We start from the raw sequence: 18,866 nt of genomic DNA on the forward strand, positions 1-18,866 counted from the left end.
ATTATACTAGTAAAATGAAAACTTTTAGTGTATGGAAAAGTTTGGAAACAGGTTTACCATTGAGGCATTGACAGAAGAGACAGTATTTACAGACTGGTCTACACTAATTTTGATTTGACTTTTACACCGTGATTCCTCCAGTAAACAGCTAGTGATCTGAGAGAATTGTGTTCATTATATCATACAGGTTTAGAGTGAATGTAAAATTAATGTGTATTTAAATCAATAAAGTACAAATGAAAAGAAAAGAATCACTATCAGCCAAGATGATGTGCTATTGTAAAAGATAGAAAGAAAATTCACAAATCACATTAACTTGGTAAAAGGGATTTTAACAGAATTAAACTATAATTGGTGAAGGATTCTGCATGTTGTATCAAATAGCTATAATGTATTTTGTAGTTTTTTGGATGTATCTTCTATCTATCTCTTTTCAAACTAAATTTTATCTCTTAAATCTATCGAAATTGCCATCAAAATAAAATCTCTTTTAAAAACAATATATTTAACAATATAAAGGTATATTCAACAAGCCAGTACTTTGTTACTAATCTTAGTCAGTGGAATTTATTTTTAGACTTGTCCTATTTTTTGGATTCAGTTTCTGGATCCCCATTTTATTAGTTACAGTACACATTTTGGGATTCCAGCAATTTTCCACATCCTCATTACAAGGTAGTATTGATTTTTCATTGGTCCAGTGGTTAACTAATTTTAGCATAAAGTAAAACTGTTCTATTAATAGATTTTCAGAAAATCTGAGTATTTATACCCAGTTTACAAATTCATGTACTTTTATTTGATTTGAACATCACTGTTTAATATTATCCTGAACAAATTACAGGTTTTCTTTGCTTTATATTAGAGAAATTTGGTAAATTTCATTGATGAAAGGTCCAAGGTACTTTTCTCAAATAGTCAATTAATAGAAATTTTCAAATATAATATCTTGTGCAGTGAATTAAAAAGAAATTTATTTATTTCAGTACTAGTCAGTTCTGAACTTGAAAGATACTTTGATAGGTTGTTGGTCTACTACACACTTTATATATTTCTATGGCCTGATTAGAAGTAGCCTGTTGGTTAAATTCAGTAACTTACTCCAGGAAGAATTATTTAAGGTAGCTCAACACAACTTCTGGACATTAAGGTGATTTATTATCATATATGATATAAGATAATTTTCATTGAGAGTCCTACATACCAGAACATTTGTGAGTGACAATTAGAAATATTTTAGATTACTTGGGGTGGTTCACTACCTGTTAGAAATATTTAAGGTGGTTAACCATCTGTTAGAAAATGATAATACGGTAAGGTACTGGGACTTGTTTTTGTAGGCAATTATCACAACATGAAATTTTATAGGTGCTGAATTGAAGGTCATTTCCTCCATTATTGTCGTGGTGTTTATAATTCCCCCGCCACAAGTGGTTGGGGTTATAGGAATAGTCTCTGTCCATCCTTCCCTACTTCCGTCCTTCCATCTTCCCTCCTTCCGTAACATTTTATGTCCACTCTGTATCTCCTAAACCCCTTGAACATGTTGAAGGATTATTATGAAACTTGGTTCAAATGATCACCTCATCAAGACAATGTGCAGAACCCATGAGTCACCCATGTCGGTTCAAGATCAAGGTCACAACTCAAAGCCTTCAGTTTTGTGTCTGCTCTGTATCTCCTAAACCCCTTCAAGTGTGCTGTTAACAGACAGCTTTTGTGATATATCAGGAGTACATAATTCCGGACAAGCTGGTCTGATCATACCCAAAATCGAGTTATTCCAAGAGCTTGTGCTCGTATACATTGCCATTAAATCTGATCAAAATTGTTATGAAAATGTTCAAACTAGAGCGTTAAAATTGTCAAATATTGCAACATTTTATATAACAGGGACAGATAACTCTGGACTTGCTAGTCTGAAAATGCCTGAAATCTAGGTCTTGCAAGACCCTATGGCCGTACACATTGTCTATTTTAGACAATTTTCTAAGTTTATTCAAGATTTCTTTAAATAAAAATGATACAGTTGTGAAAAATGGGTAAATATTGCTATTTTTTACTATATCAGGGGCACATTACTCTTGATATACTGGTCGGATCATCCCCATAATGCAACACATTCCAGATTATGTAGCCATGCATATTGTTCTTTTACTTTGGTGAAGATTGTTATAGTAATATTCATGCTGGAGTGTTAACAATGCTAGATAATCCATACTTAACTTTAAAAAAGTGGGTGGGGTAATACAACATCTGTTTTTTTATGATGAAATGTCGATGTAAATGGTTTGGAACTAATTTGTTATATAAAATTATGTTTTGCACACATGTTCATATTGTTTAGGCGGTTTGTTTTCATGAAAATATTTGTTGTTATAGCTTATTTGCCAGCAAACCCCGATATTCTAAAATTTTGGTACTTTCATGATAAAATACAGAATATCTCTCTTATATGTTCGGTGACCCCCAATTTTTTTACCCTTATTTCGAAGCAATTTTGAGACACAATATATACAAAAAGTATTTCAAAAATCTTAATTGTAGAAATAATTTTATGCTATCTTTAGACTGATACAAGTACTGGTCCCATTGGAAAAAAGTGGGTGGGGTAATTATATTGCCTTGTGAAAATGAGTAACAGTATTATGTGAAAATCATTAAAATTTCATACTGACTTCATAGTATATTCAAACTGAATTGTTAGAAATACAATTATTTTACAACTGATAAAGATAGTTTGTGTTTTGAAATGTACCCCCAATTTTTCTAGGTTTTTCAAATTTCACTTTTGTCTTGACAGTGTGTGTAGAAAATGGCCGATATAATGAAAAGGAGTTCGGTGACCTACCGTTTTTTTTTGCTTTTATATGAAAAAGATACTAAAGATCTTCAAACATGCAAAGTATGAAAAATTCTTAATTGTAGAACAAATTGGCCTGAAACGTATCCAACATCCTTAAGTCTATAGACTACATTTACGACTCAGTCAGTGATTCCTCGTTGGCCGAGCGATTACAGTATTCGTATTATACTTTTTCGTAAGGAGTTCGATTCCCAGACCCGTAAAATGTTGTGTTTAAAACTGTATTTAATTTCTTTTTCTTCAATACGATTCAACAAGGACAAAACGATTTAGTTAATCTAGTTCTAACTTGTATATGCGTCACTATTGAAACGTAATTATGACAATATTATGGCATTTTTATTTTTAGCCACTAGCACTCTCGTTTAAAATAAAAGGTGTACGAAGTAAAATCAATAGTTGGCTTGAGGGCACAGTAGGTTGAGTGAATGGATATGTATTCATTCTGTAATTATAGTTTTGGTGGTTGGAACCTTGCATCCATTCAACATTTTTTGTTTAAGTTTTTTTCTGTGGTTTCTGATTCATTGTTTTGTTTCTTATATTCATATAAAATCGGTAGTATCTATAAATCAATTGATACTGAAATTATGACCGGACAATGCTTTTATTAAAGTGAAGTTTAAGATTGTTATAAATCTATAAAACTGACCCGTAGATCTTTAAAAATAGCACAGAAAAGCTTCAAAAACATTAGATCATATTAAAGGCGGAGTGTATTTAAACATAATTACGTGTCAATAGTGAAATATATAAGTTAGTGAACAAGTTAGAACTACATTAACTAACTCGTTTTGTCTTTGTTGAATCGTATCGAAGAAAAAGTAATTCAATACAGTTTTAAAAACACGTTTTTACAGGTAGTAAAATACGAATACAGTAACCGCTCGGCCAACGAGGAGTCACTAATTGCATCGTAAACGTAGTGTACTGACTTCGTTTTATGTTTAACTTGTTGTTTTGTTTGTTTAAATTTCAAAACGCCATGATACTGTACGATACCTACTTTACGTGTACGCTCTATTGATTATCATGTTTGGTGTTATTTTCTCTCACTATCACGTTATATTTGCAAGGTGCTCGCTGAACGGAATTCCGTTTTCTTTATATAAACCGGGAACCCTTATCAGAAATCGTACACGAATGTTTCTATTTTCAATTTACTAAGAAAACAACGATTTTCAACAGATTAGATGAAAAATATTAGAACATCAATTATGCGACATAAAGGTGAATATAGAAAAAGTTAAATCTCACACCACGATGTTTGGGTTAGTCGCTTTAAATACCACGCGAGATTAATGTTTTTTTTTTCTTGTTTTTTTTTTTTGGTGGGGGGGGGGGCGGGGTAACCATGTTTTTTAGACCCTAATACATTGTTTCCATGTTGTTGTTTTTTTTTTCGAGCAAACGTTAAATAAATTTTCTTATCAAAGTAGAGAATGTCAAAGACTTTCGCAATAAATACATATGTAAACTATTTATGAAACGCATCTAAATATTTAACAAATACAGTCTGTAAGAAGATCATTTGGGCTGGGTTGTGGGGTAGAAATATGATTACTGCCTTATCATAATGCATTCTTATATTATGTTTAACAGATGGGTGATAAATATTATCGGCTTATTTGCTTTGTGGTTGACATTTGCCCGGATCCCTTGCGAGAACTTTTCATCAAGCTTGCCAAGAATGATACAGGTATATCTTACACTTCACTTGATTCATATCTTGCATATAGACAAAGGAACGTGATGCAACTAAAGATGAAAAGAAGGATCAGGGAAGATCAGTATGATTTACTGTATCCTAGATATGGCAAGGCAGATGTTGAGCAATGGGATGTCACACTTCTTGCAACATTAATTACAGAACTCTTCCCGACAAGCCTACAACCGCTTGATATATTTCTCATAAAGACTGAAATTCGCGGGACCCGTAACGAGTTGCAGCATCTCTCAAGTACTTCAAATATGGCTGACGCTGATTTTGATAAATATTGGGGACGTCTTGAGACTGCTGCAAAGACGTTAGCAAAACAAGTGTTTAATGCAAAGGATGAAGCGTCATTCTTAAAAAAAATGGAGTTTGCAAAAAGGAACAACCTTCCGAATTTGGGCGATTGTCTACGCGTGTGGTTTGAAGACAACTTAAATGAAGTTAATTCAAATACAAGAGAAATGGCGTCAGTTTTTAAGCAAGTGATTGCCGAAATACCTGGAACCTCGGGTAAGTGTAAATCTAAGTTTTGAAAGTAAGGGACTGCCCAAAAATCTTTAAATTTTGACAAATGTACTTTTAAAATTTTGAAGGTAAATTGTTGTCAAAAGCCTTAATTTATATGTAAACAACACCCGCAGGTTAATGCCATCTTCGTTCAGCATGACTTTTATGTCATGTTATTGGTACTGTTTAGTTTCTCAACATGACCATTTCGGCCTGGGTGGTTCCAATGCTCCCGCTTTCATAGCCTTGGGTATTGTTTAATCACCCCTTGGATATGGTGCCTGCTTTTTAATTTTGTCTTTTAACATTTCCTGTGATACGCAGGCTCCTTAACCCCAGATCCCCTTTCTAAATTACAGTTTGTTTAGTTCTGCCCATTGTTTTCTCGTTTGGGGCAAACCCTTTACTTTATCTGGGGACCAAACGCCGCTTTTCATGGAATTACACGCCTCAACACGTGTATCATTGAAGGTTGCATGTTCATCGCCGTTTGAATACATCTGCGGATGTCTCTAAATAGCTTTTTGTACTTTTAGAATGTGTAAATGTTGAGTTCTGCTCAACCCGGGGCTAGAGGGCGTGGACGGTAGCATGCATTTCCACTACCGTCCATGAAAAGGCTCAATCAAACCGAGTCTGCAACATTTTCGTTTTTGTCGTGTTGAGCGACCTGTTAAGTTTCCATTTTTCTCTATTTTAAGTTTTCATATGCATATGAATGATGTAAAAACGACACGGGTCCTTGGGTTAATGTACAACGTCCGAGTTTAGAAGGCAAGTGACTGATCAAAACCCTCACTCCTCTTGTTAGTGTACTAGTCTAGCGGATTTTGGAGGCCGATATCTCTTCATAAATATTGACCCGAGGTAAATACAATAAAGTGAGTGACTGTTCAAAACTCTGGACCCTCAGGTAAATGCGATTAACACAGTCGAGATCTGCTGCAGAATATCAAACAACTTGTCGTGTAACATTGTATTTTGTTGTAAAAATTTAACAATGAGCTGGTTATGAATTTATGTAACTGGTTTAGAATAATTAGTTATATTTTTAGGAACGTTTTCACTTACAAATGTGTGATTTTAATTTATTAAGGGGACACAAAGAAGAGAATTAAAGTTGTCGATAACATCTTCACAAAACTTCAAGGTTAGTATGTACATTATTAATACGCCTAATGTTGACTACAAGAGAAAACTGTTAGAATCAAATTAATATATTAGTATATATTTTATTTACAATGTTTTACGCCAAGAAATGAAGAAAGTAAATAACTTATCAAGCAGTATTTCCAGGTTTGTCAGATTACGGCATCCCAAATCTTAGCTGTCATTTTTGAAGACGTCTCATTGGATTCACACAGCAGACCAGAAACTTAAAAGAACATAAAATATGTAGAACTAAACTTTTCACGGCGTTTTTTGGTGTTTTAATACATTAAGGGACATGTGCATAATTCTTTTGAAATGTATACCTAGCTATGTGTGACAACTTTGGTAGCATTTTCAAGAAAACATTTTGCATTACTAGGAAGGAAAACAAAAGCTGTTACACATAATACAATAAATTATATTCACACACATAATATAGATGTCAAATTTCAGACTGTTAAATTGTGTTTTTGTTTAATTTTTGAAACAAAATCATATATGTAAAATGGACTTTGGTTCAAATAATATATATATGTAAGGCAGCTCTCCGAAGTTTGTTCATTTTATATAGAAGAAATTGCAAATTGATAAATTAATGTAATATTCGTCTCAATCGACATTAAATATTCTCACAATAAACAGAACATGTATTACTGTGAATTTAAGCGTCGTTGTGTAACTAATGCATCGTAGAATCAAATAAAAAATTGGCACAGCATGGCTGTGGATATTACAGTCTTGTCATATAATATACATGCTGATGGAACGGTACGCAGTCTGAACATACATTGGTAGGTCTGTTTAACTGTAATACTGAAATATATGTTGATAGGGGTATCCTTATAACTTTCTTTATATTACAAACATGAAGTTAAATAATGCATTACAAATCAATAATAATATATTATTTTCCTTTATCAGAGAGCTTTGAAACAACAATCAAAGAAGTGCCGGCGAGGTCCATTTCGGTTAAAGAATGTGCCGACATCCGGACAAAGCTAAGAGATAAACACCACGTGGTTGTAACTGGAAGTTACAATAGCAGTTACACTGAAACAGCTATTGCGGCCGTAAAAGGAATGCATTACGATATAAAACGTAGTGTAGAAATGTCAATTTCATTGGATTGGCGCCATATTGATCCCGAAAACGTTGATTTAGTCTTTTGCAGAAATCCTTTTGGCAGTTTATCGTATGACGAAAGTAAGGCCAAAGGCATAGTTGACATGTTTAACAACATGATTCGCACAACAAAAAGGAACAGACCCTTGGATATAGTCATAGTAACAGACTTTCAGATTTTGAAAAAACTCAAAGAATATCATGATCATGAACTCCTGGAAGAAGTCGTAAAAGTGTTTGGTGATACAAGCGAAACACAACCAGCTGATCTTACACTTGGTACGGCATTTGTATTCTTATTATTTAAGCACATTATGTCTTTGACATGAACCATATATTAAAAAGTTCTCTTCCCGTAGATAAATACATATACGCGGTATATGTATACATGTTAACTTGGAATTATATTTAGTGTTTCATTCCAGGTTGCGAAAATCATAAAGTGTACTCGACATATTTGCCAGCTGTCCACAACTTAGGGGGTAAATATACTTAACATTACATGACTCCAATTATTAAAACAAAAATGTAATTTGTTCTCTAAATTACTATAGAGTGCTTAATTTGAAAAATAAAACAGCCATATTTTTTGAAAATGTTAAATACATACAAATGTAGTAAGCTAGTTATCATATCTGTATCATGTTTTTATTCCTATGGAAGTGCTGACGAGCAACTACCTGAAACAGCATAAAATCTCAAGTCTTCAAGTTGATAAAGACGTCCTCAAAGAAGCTAAAGGCAAATTCAAGGCAAAGAAAGCTATTGTGTTGACGGGGCCTAGGAAATGCGGGAAGACATCGGTAGCTGTTGCCCTTGCGTCATTCTACAAGCCTTGTCAGTGTTTGCTCTTAACGGATCCATATGATTTTAAGGCACTAGATTTTCAAATCACCTGCCTGGTGATTATTGAAGACTTTACGGGAAAGTACTGTTACGACAAGAAAGACGTTTGTAGATAGTATAATATGTTTGATCAATTGTATGGTGCCATACTGGAAGGACAGCTGAATGCCGTAATCACGTGTGAAAGAAGCAAGCTAGACAAATGTTGCAAGGAAATTTCATCACACCCTGTCCTTGAACACATAGTAGATATACCCAAACGTACAGCTGTCATCAAGCAGGAGATGGTACAGCTAAATACCGAAAGTAAGTAGCATTTTTAAATGCTAAAATGAACTCGCAATATGTATTTGAGCCACACCATGAGAAAACCAACATTTGCGACCAGCATGGATCCAGACCAGCCTGCGCATCCGCGCAGTCTGGTCAGGATCCATGTTGTTCTTTAATGGTTTCTCTAATTGCAATAGGCTTTGAAAGCGAATAGCATGGGTCCTGACCAGACTGCGCGGATGCGCACTATGTTGGATTCTTTGGGTGCGGCTTATTTGAGTTTCACTTGATAGATCAATATTCAAATAGAACGTCGTTATGGAGTGTCATCAGACGTTTGTGCGTTTACGGATAGTTGATCTTAATTCAACGTTAGCAGTTTTAATGGCTTGATTGTTTGGATGGGGATTGTTTCTCATCGCACGTTTAAATTGAATAACATCAAGGTATTAATCATTGCGCAGTTAAGGAAAATACTCCATAAATTCCCACAAAATTGTCACATTTCATATATAGCAGAGTACCTATAGACCTACCTATAGGGACGCTAAGTTACATTCGCCAGTATATTTGTGGGTAGAACATTCAATATGTATATATTTTACTTTCTCTTGTTTACAAATATTTCTTACACCTTTTTCATTGAAAAGCATTGATTTTGCAATATAATTCCGCAACACCACATGGGCTATTCAGTTTAATAGAATTTTACACTACTTGATACGAGAATCATATGTTTAATATATTTTTATATATTCCGATCCAGTAAAATTAAATGTTAAAAATTTAGAACAACTTTCGGCTTGAAACGGATTTTCGAAGAATTAAAACATACTGATTTTGAGAGATTTTATTAAATCTATGCTTATCATGATGGTTTAGGCTGAATACGTAATGCATACTCAAAAAGCGTGATAGTATTAAGTTTGATTATACAAATTAGTTATGAATTCACACTAGTATCAGTATGAAACCCAATCACAACAGTACATTCATCTGCAAAATTCGTTCATTTGCAACCCTTACTTTCAGTTATGGGCAAAAATGTCTTTGATATTAGAAAAAAAAGAATGCTATGCATGTACTTTATAGCTCCATTCAACAATGACAGAGATACGTTGAGTTCAAAATAGGCTTAAGCTAATATTTCACGCCGAAGTTACTCTTGATACTTTAGATGGTATAACTGCTGTGAACAACTGTCAAGAAGCCCTTGATATGGATGCCATGGCAACAAGTGGAGATGGAGTATCTGATGCATGCAGCATAACACCAAGTAGAGCACGACTTCAATCTAACGAGAGAAATATTTCAACGCTTAAAATACCAATACGACCAGGAGGTAACATTTTCTAAAACAAATTATCTTATTAAATGAAATCACCAATCATATTTCAAACGAGTAAAATGCACTAATATTTTGAACTGAATAAATAGAATTTAAGACTGCATATTTGAAGTGGTCTGTAAATCATTAAGTATCAAAATTTGTTGATAAATTACTTTTTGTGAAATAATGAATTCATTTGAAATTTTTTATCTGATCATAACAGTTATTTTTGTTCACTGAGTGCATAAAACATGGTAGAGTTTCACAGGCCTTATTTGCTTAAATTAGTTGTTTTATAAGTTGAATAACTTGAGCTCTAGTTTTCCCTTTTTTCTATTCATTCTAGTATTTCTGGTATATTTTGATATCGTAATTAGGAATTCATGCTAAAACTATTTGTTCTGTGAAAACGTCGCAAGTCAAACCAAGTAGGATAAACTATAAAAACTATATTCAATGTGGAAACAAAGTCAAAAGGGGTTATACAAACGTCTTACCTGCTTGGAGCTTAGTATATATCCTCGTATCTAAAAGGTCCGTCACAGCTAAATATCTCGGCTTAACTGCATATAAACAGTTTAATTTCTCGGATTAAGTGTTCAAACATATTACGACGGTGACAAATAGTTAAGGAAGATTTTCAGTCTAATGTTATTAAATGTTTGTGTGTTATTTGCTTCAAAAACTGAATATTTTTGTTTCAAGCTATATTTTTCTTCATTATTCTTTTTTTTATTTCATTTCAGGATAACACAAACAGGACAGATATTTAAAGTCCATATGCCAATGTTTGACCTTTCGATGTTAAATGATACTGACAGTATAATATACACTCATGCTTACATACAAAGTTTACAGTTGACAGCTCCAAGGATAAAATGCGTTCTAAATCACCATTTCGGAAATATCAACGAAAGATTTTTGTGTCCGCTGCAATCTTTTAGGGGGTGGTGTGGGGCAATTAGATTTGCCCTTGTCCATCCGACCGTCCGAATTTGTGATGTGCATATCGCAAGAAATGTTTGACCCTGAGTCATCAAATCTCAAATGATTTTTATACAGCATGGGAATTTGTGCACCGGGGGTTTTAAATTGGATCTCACACAGCCAGACCAGAGTCATGGTCCTTAACTTAGTAAAATATGAATAAAACAGGCCTAAGTTTGGGTCGCACGTAACGCAAAAGGTACTTGACCAAGAATTATGAAACATTACAATATTATTTAGCATGTGAAGTTGTACACCTGGAATTTTGTTAGAGGTATAACTCAACCAGACAAGAGTGTTAGTCAAAATATGCAAAAATTGGCATAAAAGTTTGTGTCGCACATATTTCAAAAAGTATTTGACCCTAGTCATGAAATATTGTAGGGATATTATTCAGCATATGAAGTTGTACACCCGGGATTTTGCTCTAATTCTCTTTGTAGGACCAGAGTTATGGCCATTGACTTGGTAAATAAAAGTTTGTGCCCCACTTATCGCGAAATGTACAAGACTTAGAGTCATTAAACATAAGAGGATTGCTATATAGCACGTCATGTTGGGCATCAGGCGTTCTATCTGGGATTTCACTCAGCTAGGCTGAGTTATGGTCCTTCACTTAATGAAAAATACAAACGAAGTGCTTAAAAGGCCTTTCAAAATATTTCACTCAGAGTCATTAAACCATATACTGTGGCTGAAGCTGGGAGTGGGAGGGGCACCTGTGCCCTATGGACACACATCTAGCTATCTTATGTATATCTTATCACTGATTAAATTTAGTGTCTTAGAAGTCCAATAAAAGCAAAGTTAAAGACCAATATATTTACTTGCATATGACAGAGATAATTATTGTCTGCAAAATGCAGAAACTGTTTTTAAACTTTCATTTACTAAATTAATAAAATTAAGCAGCTAATAAATGTTACCTTCAGTTAACAAGTAATGCATTTCCAACTTTCAAATCACTTATGTACGCAAATGCTGTAAATGCTGGAATTTGTTTGAAATATGGTAAAATGTTAAGACGAGTTTAAGAAAGATGTGTGTGAAGAAAGTTATTTTGTTGTCTTTCCTTCGTGCGTATTCGTTAACATATGGCGTGAAGAGGGGGTAGGGGTGCTAAAATTTTATCAATGCAGTTGACATTCAGCATTATTTTTGAACACTTTGAGCGTTAATTTCCGTTAAAACGTAAATCGAATAGTTATGGTTGCTAATGACTTATTTCCCTACAAACTGTTATACATATATTCTTTTGTTTTGTTTTGTGAAAAATAGATGAGACTTTTTTATATAAATTACCAAACATTCTTGTATATAAGTATAATGTTACAGTAGTAAAATATTTACGCAATTCATTATATATATATTCATATATGTATATATTACATTCATTGAATTCCTAAACATGACTACACGCTCTAGCAAACCGAATCAACTGAGAAATATATTTCCTATAAGGTGTTGACTAGGCTACATCTACACCCAAATCATACCTACAATTATCATCTTCATAGTAAACAATGTCCTTTATCGATTCCCTTGACAAAAAATGTAATTGTAACAATGTAAATCGGGCAATAGTAAAACAATAAAGTAAGTGATTATGTCCAATGCAAGTTACCAAGTTTTTCATACGTGCGACTTATGGACACGCAGGTTTAGACTTCGTTATTAATGGTTTCAAAACCGCAAGTTTTATCAGATGCAATCGTTGTAACATATAGCATGTTAGAATCACAATGATATATTACCAGTCTAAATGTAATAAAATCTATACATTGATGCGGGAAGTGTTCCATTAAGCCTGTGCGCACTAGGGCACGTAATTGGCCTGACACATTTCAATACAACTCGTTGCTAGACTCAATTTAACAGAGTTTGCAAACGTTTTGCTTGGTTACGTTATGTTGTCCAAAGGGTTCTTCTCATAGAGTTCAACAACAATCAATACAGCATTCCTTGAAAGCCCCGCCTTGGTCGAAAATACTTTTCTTGCTTCTTTAACTGGGTGCTGTTAACTTTTCTGGTCCTCTCGGATCATGGAGTCTATTCAACATATATACGCTCGTATATATAATACAGTTCCGCTCTAGCCGATGCTTTGGACCGTGAGGAGTGTTGCACATTACTTTACTTATCGTGAATCGAAAAAGACCGAATCTGCAATATTTTTATACTTCCAAAGGATCCTGTTATAATGTTTATGATGTTATAATGTTTATGAACTGTCACAAAATCATTCCTGTTTTTGAAAGCTAGAGGGCAGTCGCCAAATTCTACCCATACATGGACAAAGTACTGTTATACTTCCTGCTCTAGCCTATTTAGTGCATTTATAATGAACGAGTTCCGCATAAACAAGTCCTAAAAGACACGAGGTTTATTTCATATTTTGTTTCCTTTTATAACTAAGATTCAATCAAACTGAAACTGCTTTGATATTGCGTGGTTGCGTCCTTTGCCTGTTTGTCTTGTATGTCACATATCTGCTATTAGACTTGAAAGTTGTCAAGAACCAGCAGATAAGTTTATCGAGTTAAAGGACATTTCGGTTTGTTACTTTATGTAGCAGAAATCTGTCAACAAATAACATTAAACTCACATAAAAAAGGAACTCAATTTGCTTAGATGACAGGAGATATTGACGTCAGTAATCTATTTTTCATCACCAGCTTGTTTGCTAATACGTCGCAAGTTCAAATTTGCGTGATATCAACGTATATGTAACATACTTTGTACGTTTTGTCAAGTCTTTTATACCGTGAACGTCATGTTATGTTTATAGAAAATAAACATTTGGATCAAGCAAACGAATGTTACACAAACTAACTCTATGCCTCTCTGGTTTGATCAACTGTGCTTTTAAGATATCCAAGGGCCATCGTTCACTAAAATATTTTATTTCAAAGTATATTTCAAATGTAGAACATCCTGATCAATGCATATAACTATACAAAATATATCAATTAATTGTGTGTGTAGAGCTACATTCATGATTAATGTCAAGCATTAATAGCGGATTGTTAAAAAATCTTCCAATATGTAGTGGCTGTACATATTTATACTTTGTTAAGCCATACATGTATACAGTCTGCAATATTTTAAACCTAATACATAGTGCTGTTAATACACATAAACTTGTTAATTTCATATTTACATAAACTAAATGTAGCAACTGTCCATGCTTTCAGACATACGAAATTAGGGGATAATATTCCTTTAAGCAAACGTTAACACACTTCCAACACATCTTGTATTATGTGTTTTCAAAATGTTTTAAAAGTAAATATGTGTTAAACGTATTACATAATGTACCCTACCATCGACTGGCTATGAAAGCACGTTCTGGATAGGTGTACAATCATCGACATCATTGCTAACTCTAACAGAAAGAAATCCGGATTCAATCGGAAAGTTCATTATGTCTGAGGGAGACATCTGGGTACTTGTTTTAGAGTAGCTCACTTCCACCGCTTGTAGAGAAAGTCCCGTGGGATGCTCAGTTACTTAAACTGAATTCACAGACAGCCCTGATGCCAAATCGTTTTTAGCATAATTTGTCGAAATATGGCTTTTAAAATTTTCTAAAGAAAAATGTTCAAAGACGCTCCTACGTTTGTCATTTTTTGTAGGTTGACGAATAGAAGCAAAGGCAGACGACGCCGAAGAAAATGTATCTAGATTCTTTTGTTTTCCTTTATTCATTGACGAGTTGGTATAGCAATTATTCTTGTTTTTTCTTTTTTCTCGCTTGTACCTCCCCTCATACGTATCATCAGGTACTTGGTAGGTAGATGTCTGCTTTGTGGAAATATTCTCGTGTTCAGTATGGGTAGTACTGTTAGTTTCAACCTTCACAACAACTTTTTCCGATGCTGCTCCTGCCGTTTCAGTTCCAACCACTTGTTAATATATTTGTCGGACATTTCTCTCCTCTTAACGATTGACCATATAACGGCTTCCTTTTCTTGATGTCTGCTGACGAATATACGATACAGTCATGTTTCAGAAAAAAATATTTAAATAAAATTTGTGACATGAATAAATTGCCCACTCTTATAGCTTAATGGTAATGTCTACTTTCTTGGTGGGACAACTGGGGCTCAATTCCTGATTGCGTCATAGGAAAGACGTGACAAAATTAATGATACCTGTAGTATTTAAAAGCTTTGTTGCTCATGTTGTATTTTGATTGTATGAAGCCTTAAGGTTTAGCAGAAGATCGCCAAAACCACAGATGAAAGAAATGTGACAGTATTAGAAAGTTGAACAACAATAAAAAATTGTTTGTTATGCTACTCAAGAATTGTCATTTTTCTATTATGACTTAGAATCTGAAAGGGACAACGTGAAGGGATCATACTTCCGGATACGATATATCAGTCTATGCTGTAAAACTTTGCAATAATGTCCGAGGGGCAGTTTTGACAGATTGCCATTTATAATAAATCCTAACGAAACAACTACTTTAAATAAATGAACATAAATACTTTTATGAAATTCACATGATTCATCCATAAAAATGAGACTGTCAAATGCATATTAACCTCTGTATAATGAACTTCTCACAATTGTGTGTGAACGATCAACACTTTTACCAACAGCTCTTTTCCACACAGCCTCGTACTGTTCTGTACTACTTTGTTATTAAAATAGTCATAAAAAGTTGTTTATAAAGGCATTGAACAGTCTTGAGTTGTCGCCGCTTCTTTATGCAGGTTTTTTTCCGAAATTCAAGAATATCTTAGTAAATGAAATAGTTTTATAAAAATATACTAGGGTATGTTCTATATGCTGGCTTAATTGTCAATAACTCTTTCTTTCTATGCGTTGCTGATGTTCAGATTTCTTGTAACAAAGTGTTCTTGGAAACGATAAATAAACCCTCCCATTACCTACCTCTACTTAAGGCATTAACGTATGCTCTTTTATAGACCGTCATCTCTTTTATCAAACTTATTATATAGATTAGTCAAGAAATGGGGGCCTCCGTGGCCTAGTGGTTAAGGTCGCTGACATTTGAAGGTTGTGCTTCTACCCAGGTGTCCGCTCTTGGTGAAACAATGCGCATGGTGAAGCCCGGGTCTACCTCCACCACTTAGATGGAAAGGCGCCATGACCTATATTTGTGTCGGTGCGAAGTTAAACCCAAAAAAATAATATAAATAAATTGTCATGAAATGATCCAACATTGGTTGGTATTTCATGTTTTTTGTCAGAGGACAATCATACAAAATACCCTGTTTAAGATTAACCACTCTACATTTAATAATATATCCCTTTATTATAGTTGTTTATGCTTGTCCGGAACATACCTGAAAATCCATTCGAAGACTTAGTTGACGTTTTACACAATGATAAAAAACCTTGAGAAGAAATTGATTATATAGGCGCCACAATTATTTTGTGTACACTTACAGAATTATTTCCTTTGTTACTTTGGTCCATGCTACTTTGTTGATAAAGACTTTATCCGTACGAGTCTCCGTGGCCGACTGGTTAAGGTCGCCTACTTCAAATCACTTGATCTTCACCGATGTGGGTTCGAATCTCACTTGGGGCGTTGAATTCTTCATGTGAGGAAACCATTCAGCTGGCTTACGGAAGGTCAGTGGTTCTAGCCAGGTGCCCGCCCGTGATGAAATAATGAACAGAGGGACATGTGGGGGTCTTCCTCCACCATCAAAGCTAGAAAGTCGCCATATGACCTATAATTGTGTCAGTGCGACGTTAAGCCCAGCAAAACAAAATGTACGAGTCATTCTATCTTTAGCTGAATGGGCTATTACACAACAAATATGCATTGAAAATGTTCTGCTTTGGCGTGGTCCTGCGAGAACAGATATTCTAATTTATAACTTACTTCCTTGCTGTTATTTTTCCGAGCCCGAAGACAAAGAAAGGTTCCAACACATATCCCAGCAACGACAATGATGACAGTGACACAAACATATATTAAATCGCATGATGTGCCTGTCAGATATAAAACGGACACTAAACAAAGACAATAACAATGAGGTGATTATAAAACAAATTCATAAATGATAATTTTAGAATATCTAATTCAAAATTAAAAACTGTTAATCTCATAACAACACCTAAACATGTTTTGCGTTTACTAACTGATAGAATTAAGTTATGAAACAAATAGAACTTTTTATTAATCAGTAAAAAGTTTATAGAAAAAGACCTGCACTGATTATCCGTATACTTTTTAAGAATTGTATTTCAATGTGGTATGCAAAGTGGTCATCATTTCTTTCGATGTTTATTGGATAGGTTAACACTGTTGTAATGCAGGTTTGCGTTGCTCTTCCCTTTTATTAACATTTGATTTTTTTTCTGGACAATTTAGACTATTCTCGTAGTTATTACTTAATAAGATGCTTACCTAACCATTGATATTCCCTTTTATCTGTTTCAATCGGCTGTGTAGCCGTTGAATAAACCGGTTGCGTAACCACTGTATCAGTAAGTTGAGTTGTCGTAGTATCAGTTGGTTGTGTAACCGTCCTATCAGTTGGTTGTGTAACCGCCCTGTCAGTTGGTTGCGTAACCGTCCTATCAATTGGTTGTGTAAGCGTTGTATTAGTCTTGTTAGTAACTGTCGTATCAGTTGGTTGTATAACCGTTCTATCAGTCGTTTGTGTAACCGTTGTATCAGTCGGGTGCGTAACTGTTGTATCAGTTGGTTGTGTAACCGTTGTATCAGACGGTTGTGTAAACATCGTATCAGCTTGTTTTGTAACCGTCGTATCAGTTAGTTGTGTAACCATCTTTTCAGTTGGTTGTTTAACCATCGTATCAGTTAGGTGTGTAACCGTTGTATCAGTTGGTTGTGTAACCGTCCTATCAGTTGGTTGTGTTATCGTTGTATGAGTCGTTTTAGTAACTGTCGTATCAGTTGGTTGTATAACCGTTCTATCAGTCGTTTGTGTAACCGTTGTATCAGTCGGGTGCGTAACTGTTGAATCAGTGTGATGTGTAACCGTTGCATGAGACGGTTGTGTAAACATCGTATCAGTTGGTTTTGTAACCGTCGTATCAGTTAGTTGTGTCCCTATCTTTTCAGTTGGTTGTTTAACCATAGTATCAGTTAGGTGTTTAACCGTTGTATCAGTTGGTTGTGTAACCGTCCTATCAGTTGGTTGTGTAATCGTTGTATGAGTCGTGTTAGTAACTGTCGTATCAGTTGGTTGTATAACCGTTCTATCAGTCGTTTGTGTAACCATCGTATCAGTTTGTTGTGTAACCATCGTATCAGTTGGTTGTTTAACCGTCGTATCAGTTAGTTGTGTAACCATCGTTTCAGTTGGTTTTGTAACCGTCGTATCAGTCGGCGGTTGTGTAACCATCGTATCAGTTGGTTGTTTAACCGTAGTATCAGTTAGTTGTGTAAACATCGTGTCAGTTGGTTTTGTAACCATCGTATCAGTTGGTTGTTTAACTGTCGTATCAGTTGGTTGTGTAACCGTTTTATCAGTTGATTGTTTAACTGTCGTATCAGTCGGTTGTGTAACCGTTGTATCAGTTGGTTGTTTAACCATTGTATCAGTTGGTTGTGTAACCGTTGTATCAGTTTGTTGTGTAACCGTTAAAGTAGTTTGTTGTGGTGTAACTATTGTATCAATGTATCGTGAATGTGTTGTTTCAGTGTGTTTTGAGACCGATGTAACAATATGTTCTGTTACATTTGTGTGAGTATGTTGTGTTACCCTTGTATCAGTCAGTTGTGTAACCGACATATTAGTTGGTTGTGTAATGGTTGTACCAGTCGGTACTGTAACTTCTGTTTGATTCATTTGTATGACATCTGTTTGGTTCGGTTGTGTAACCGTCGTATCAGTCGTTCGTGTAAATGTTGTATCAGTCGATAGTGTAAGCGTTGTATCAGTTGCTTGTGTAGCCGTTGTTTTAGTTGATTGCGTAACCAGTGTATCAGTTTGATGTGTAGCCGTTGTATTAGTTGGTTGCGTTTCCATCTTATCAGTTTGTTGTAGAACAGTTGTATAAGTCGTTTGTGTAACCATTGTATCAGTCGGCTGTGTAACCTTCGAGACAGT

General features: G+C 34.6%; 2 protein-coding genes across 2 annotated transcripts; one reads left to right on the forward strand and one right to left on the reverse strand.

Moving 5' to 3' along the window:
• The first annotated feature begins 4,476 nt into the window (after positions 1-4,476).
• LOC123551372 (uncharacterized) lies at positions 4,477-12,063 on the forward strand. Its single transcript, XM_053542396.1, has 7 exons — positions 4,477-5,093; positions 6,187-6,240; positions 7,164-7,643; positions 7,790-7,846; positions 8,028-8,516; positions 9,661-9,825; positions 10,560-12,063. Exons 1-5 carry the CDS (start codon positions 4,619-4,621, stop codon positions 8,324-8,326), a joined length of 1,365 nt encoding a protein of 454 aa, XP_053398371.1. The 5' UTR covers positions 4,477-4,618; the 3' UTR covers positions 8,327-8,516; positions 9,661-9,825; positions 10,560-12,063.
• A 5,111-nt stretch (positions 12,064-17,174) lies between these two features.
• On the reverse strand, positions 17,175-18,833 carry LOC128556588 (mucin-5AC-like). The gene has a single exon (XM_053542122.1). The coding sequence runs from the start codon at positions 18,831-18,833 to the stop codon at positions 17,175-17,177; it is 1,659 nt and encodes a 552-aa protein (XP_053398097.1).
• Between the last annotated feature and the right edge of the window lie 33 nt (positions 18,834-18,866).

This window comes from Mercenaria mercenaria, chromosome 4 (assembly GCF_021730395.1).
Source record: "Mercenaria mercenaria strain notata chromosome 4, MADL_Memer_1, whole genome shotgun sequence".
Taxonomy (NCBI): domain Eukaryota; kingdom Metazoa; phylum Mollusca; class Bivalvia; order Venerida; family Veneridae; genus Mercenaria; species Mercenaria mercenaria.

Coding starts and splice junctions, on each gene's coding strand:
- LOC123551372 (XM_053542396.1), top strand. CDS start 4,619: ATGCAACTAAAGATGAAAAGAAGGATCAGGGAAGATCAGTATGATTTA. Junction 6,241..7,163: donor CATCTTCACAAAACTTCAAG/GTTAGTATGTAC, acceptor TTCCTTTATCAG/AGAGCTTTGAAACAACAATC. Junction 7,644..7,789: donor ACCAGCTGATCTTACACTTG/GTACGGCATTTG, acceptor GTTTCATTCCAG/GTTGCGAAAATCATAAAGTG.
- LOC128556588 (XM_053542122.1), bottom strand. CDS start 18,833: ATGGTTACACAAACGACTTATACAACTGTTCTACAACAAACTGATAAG.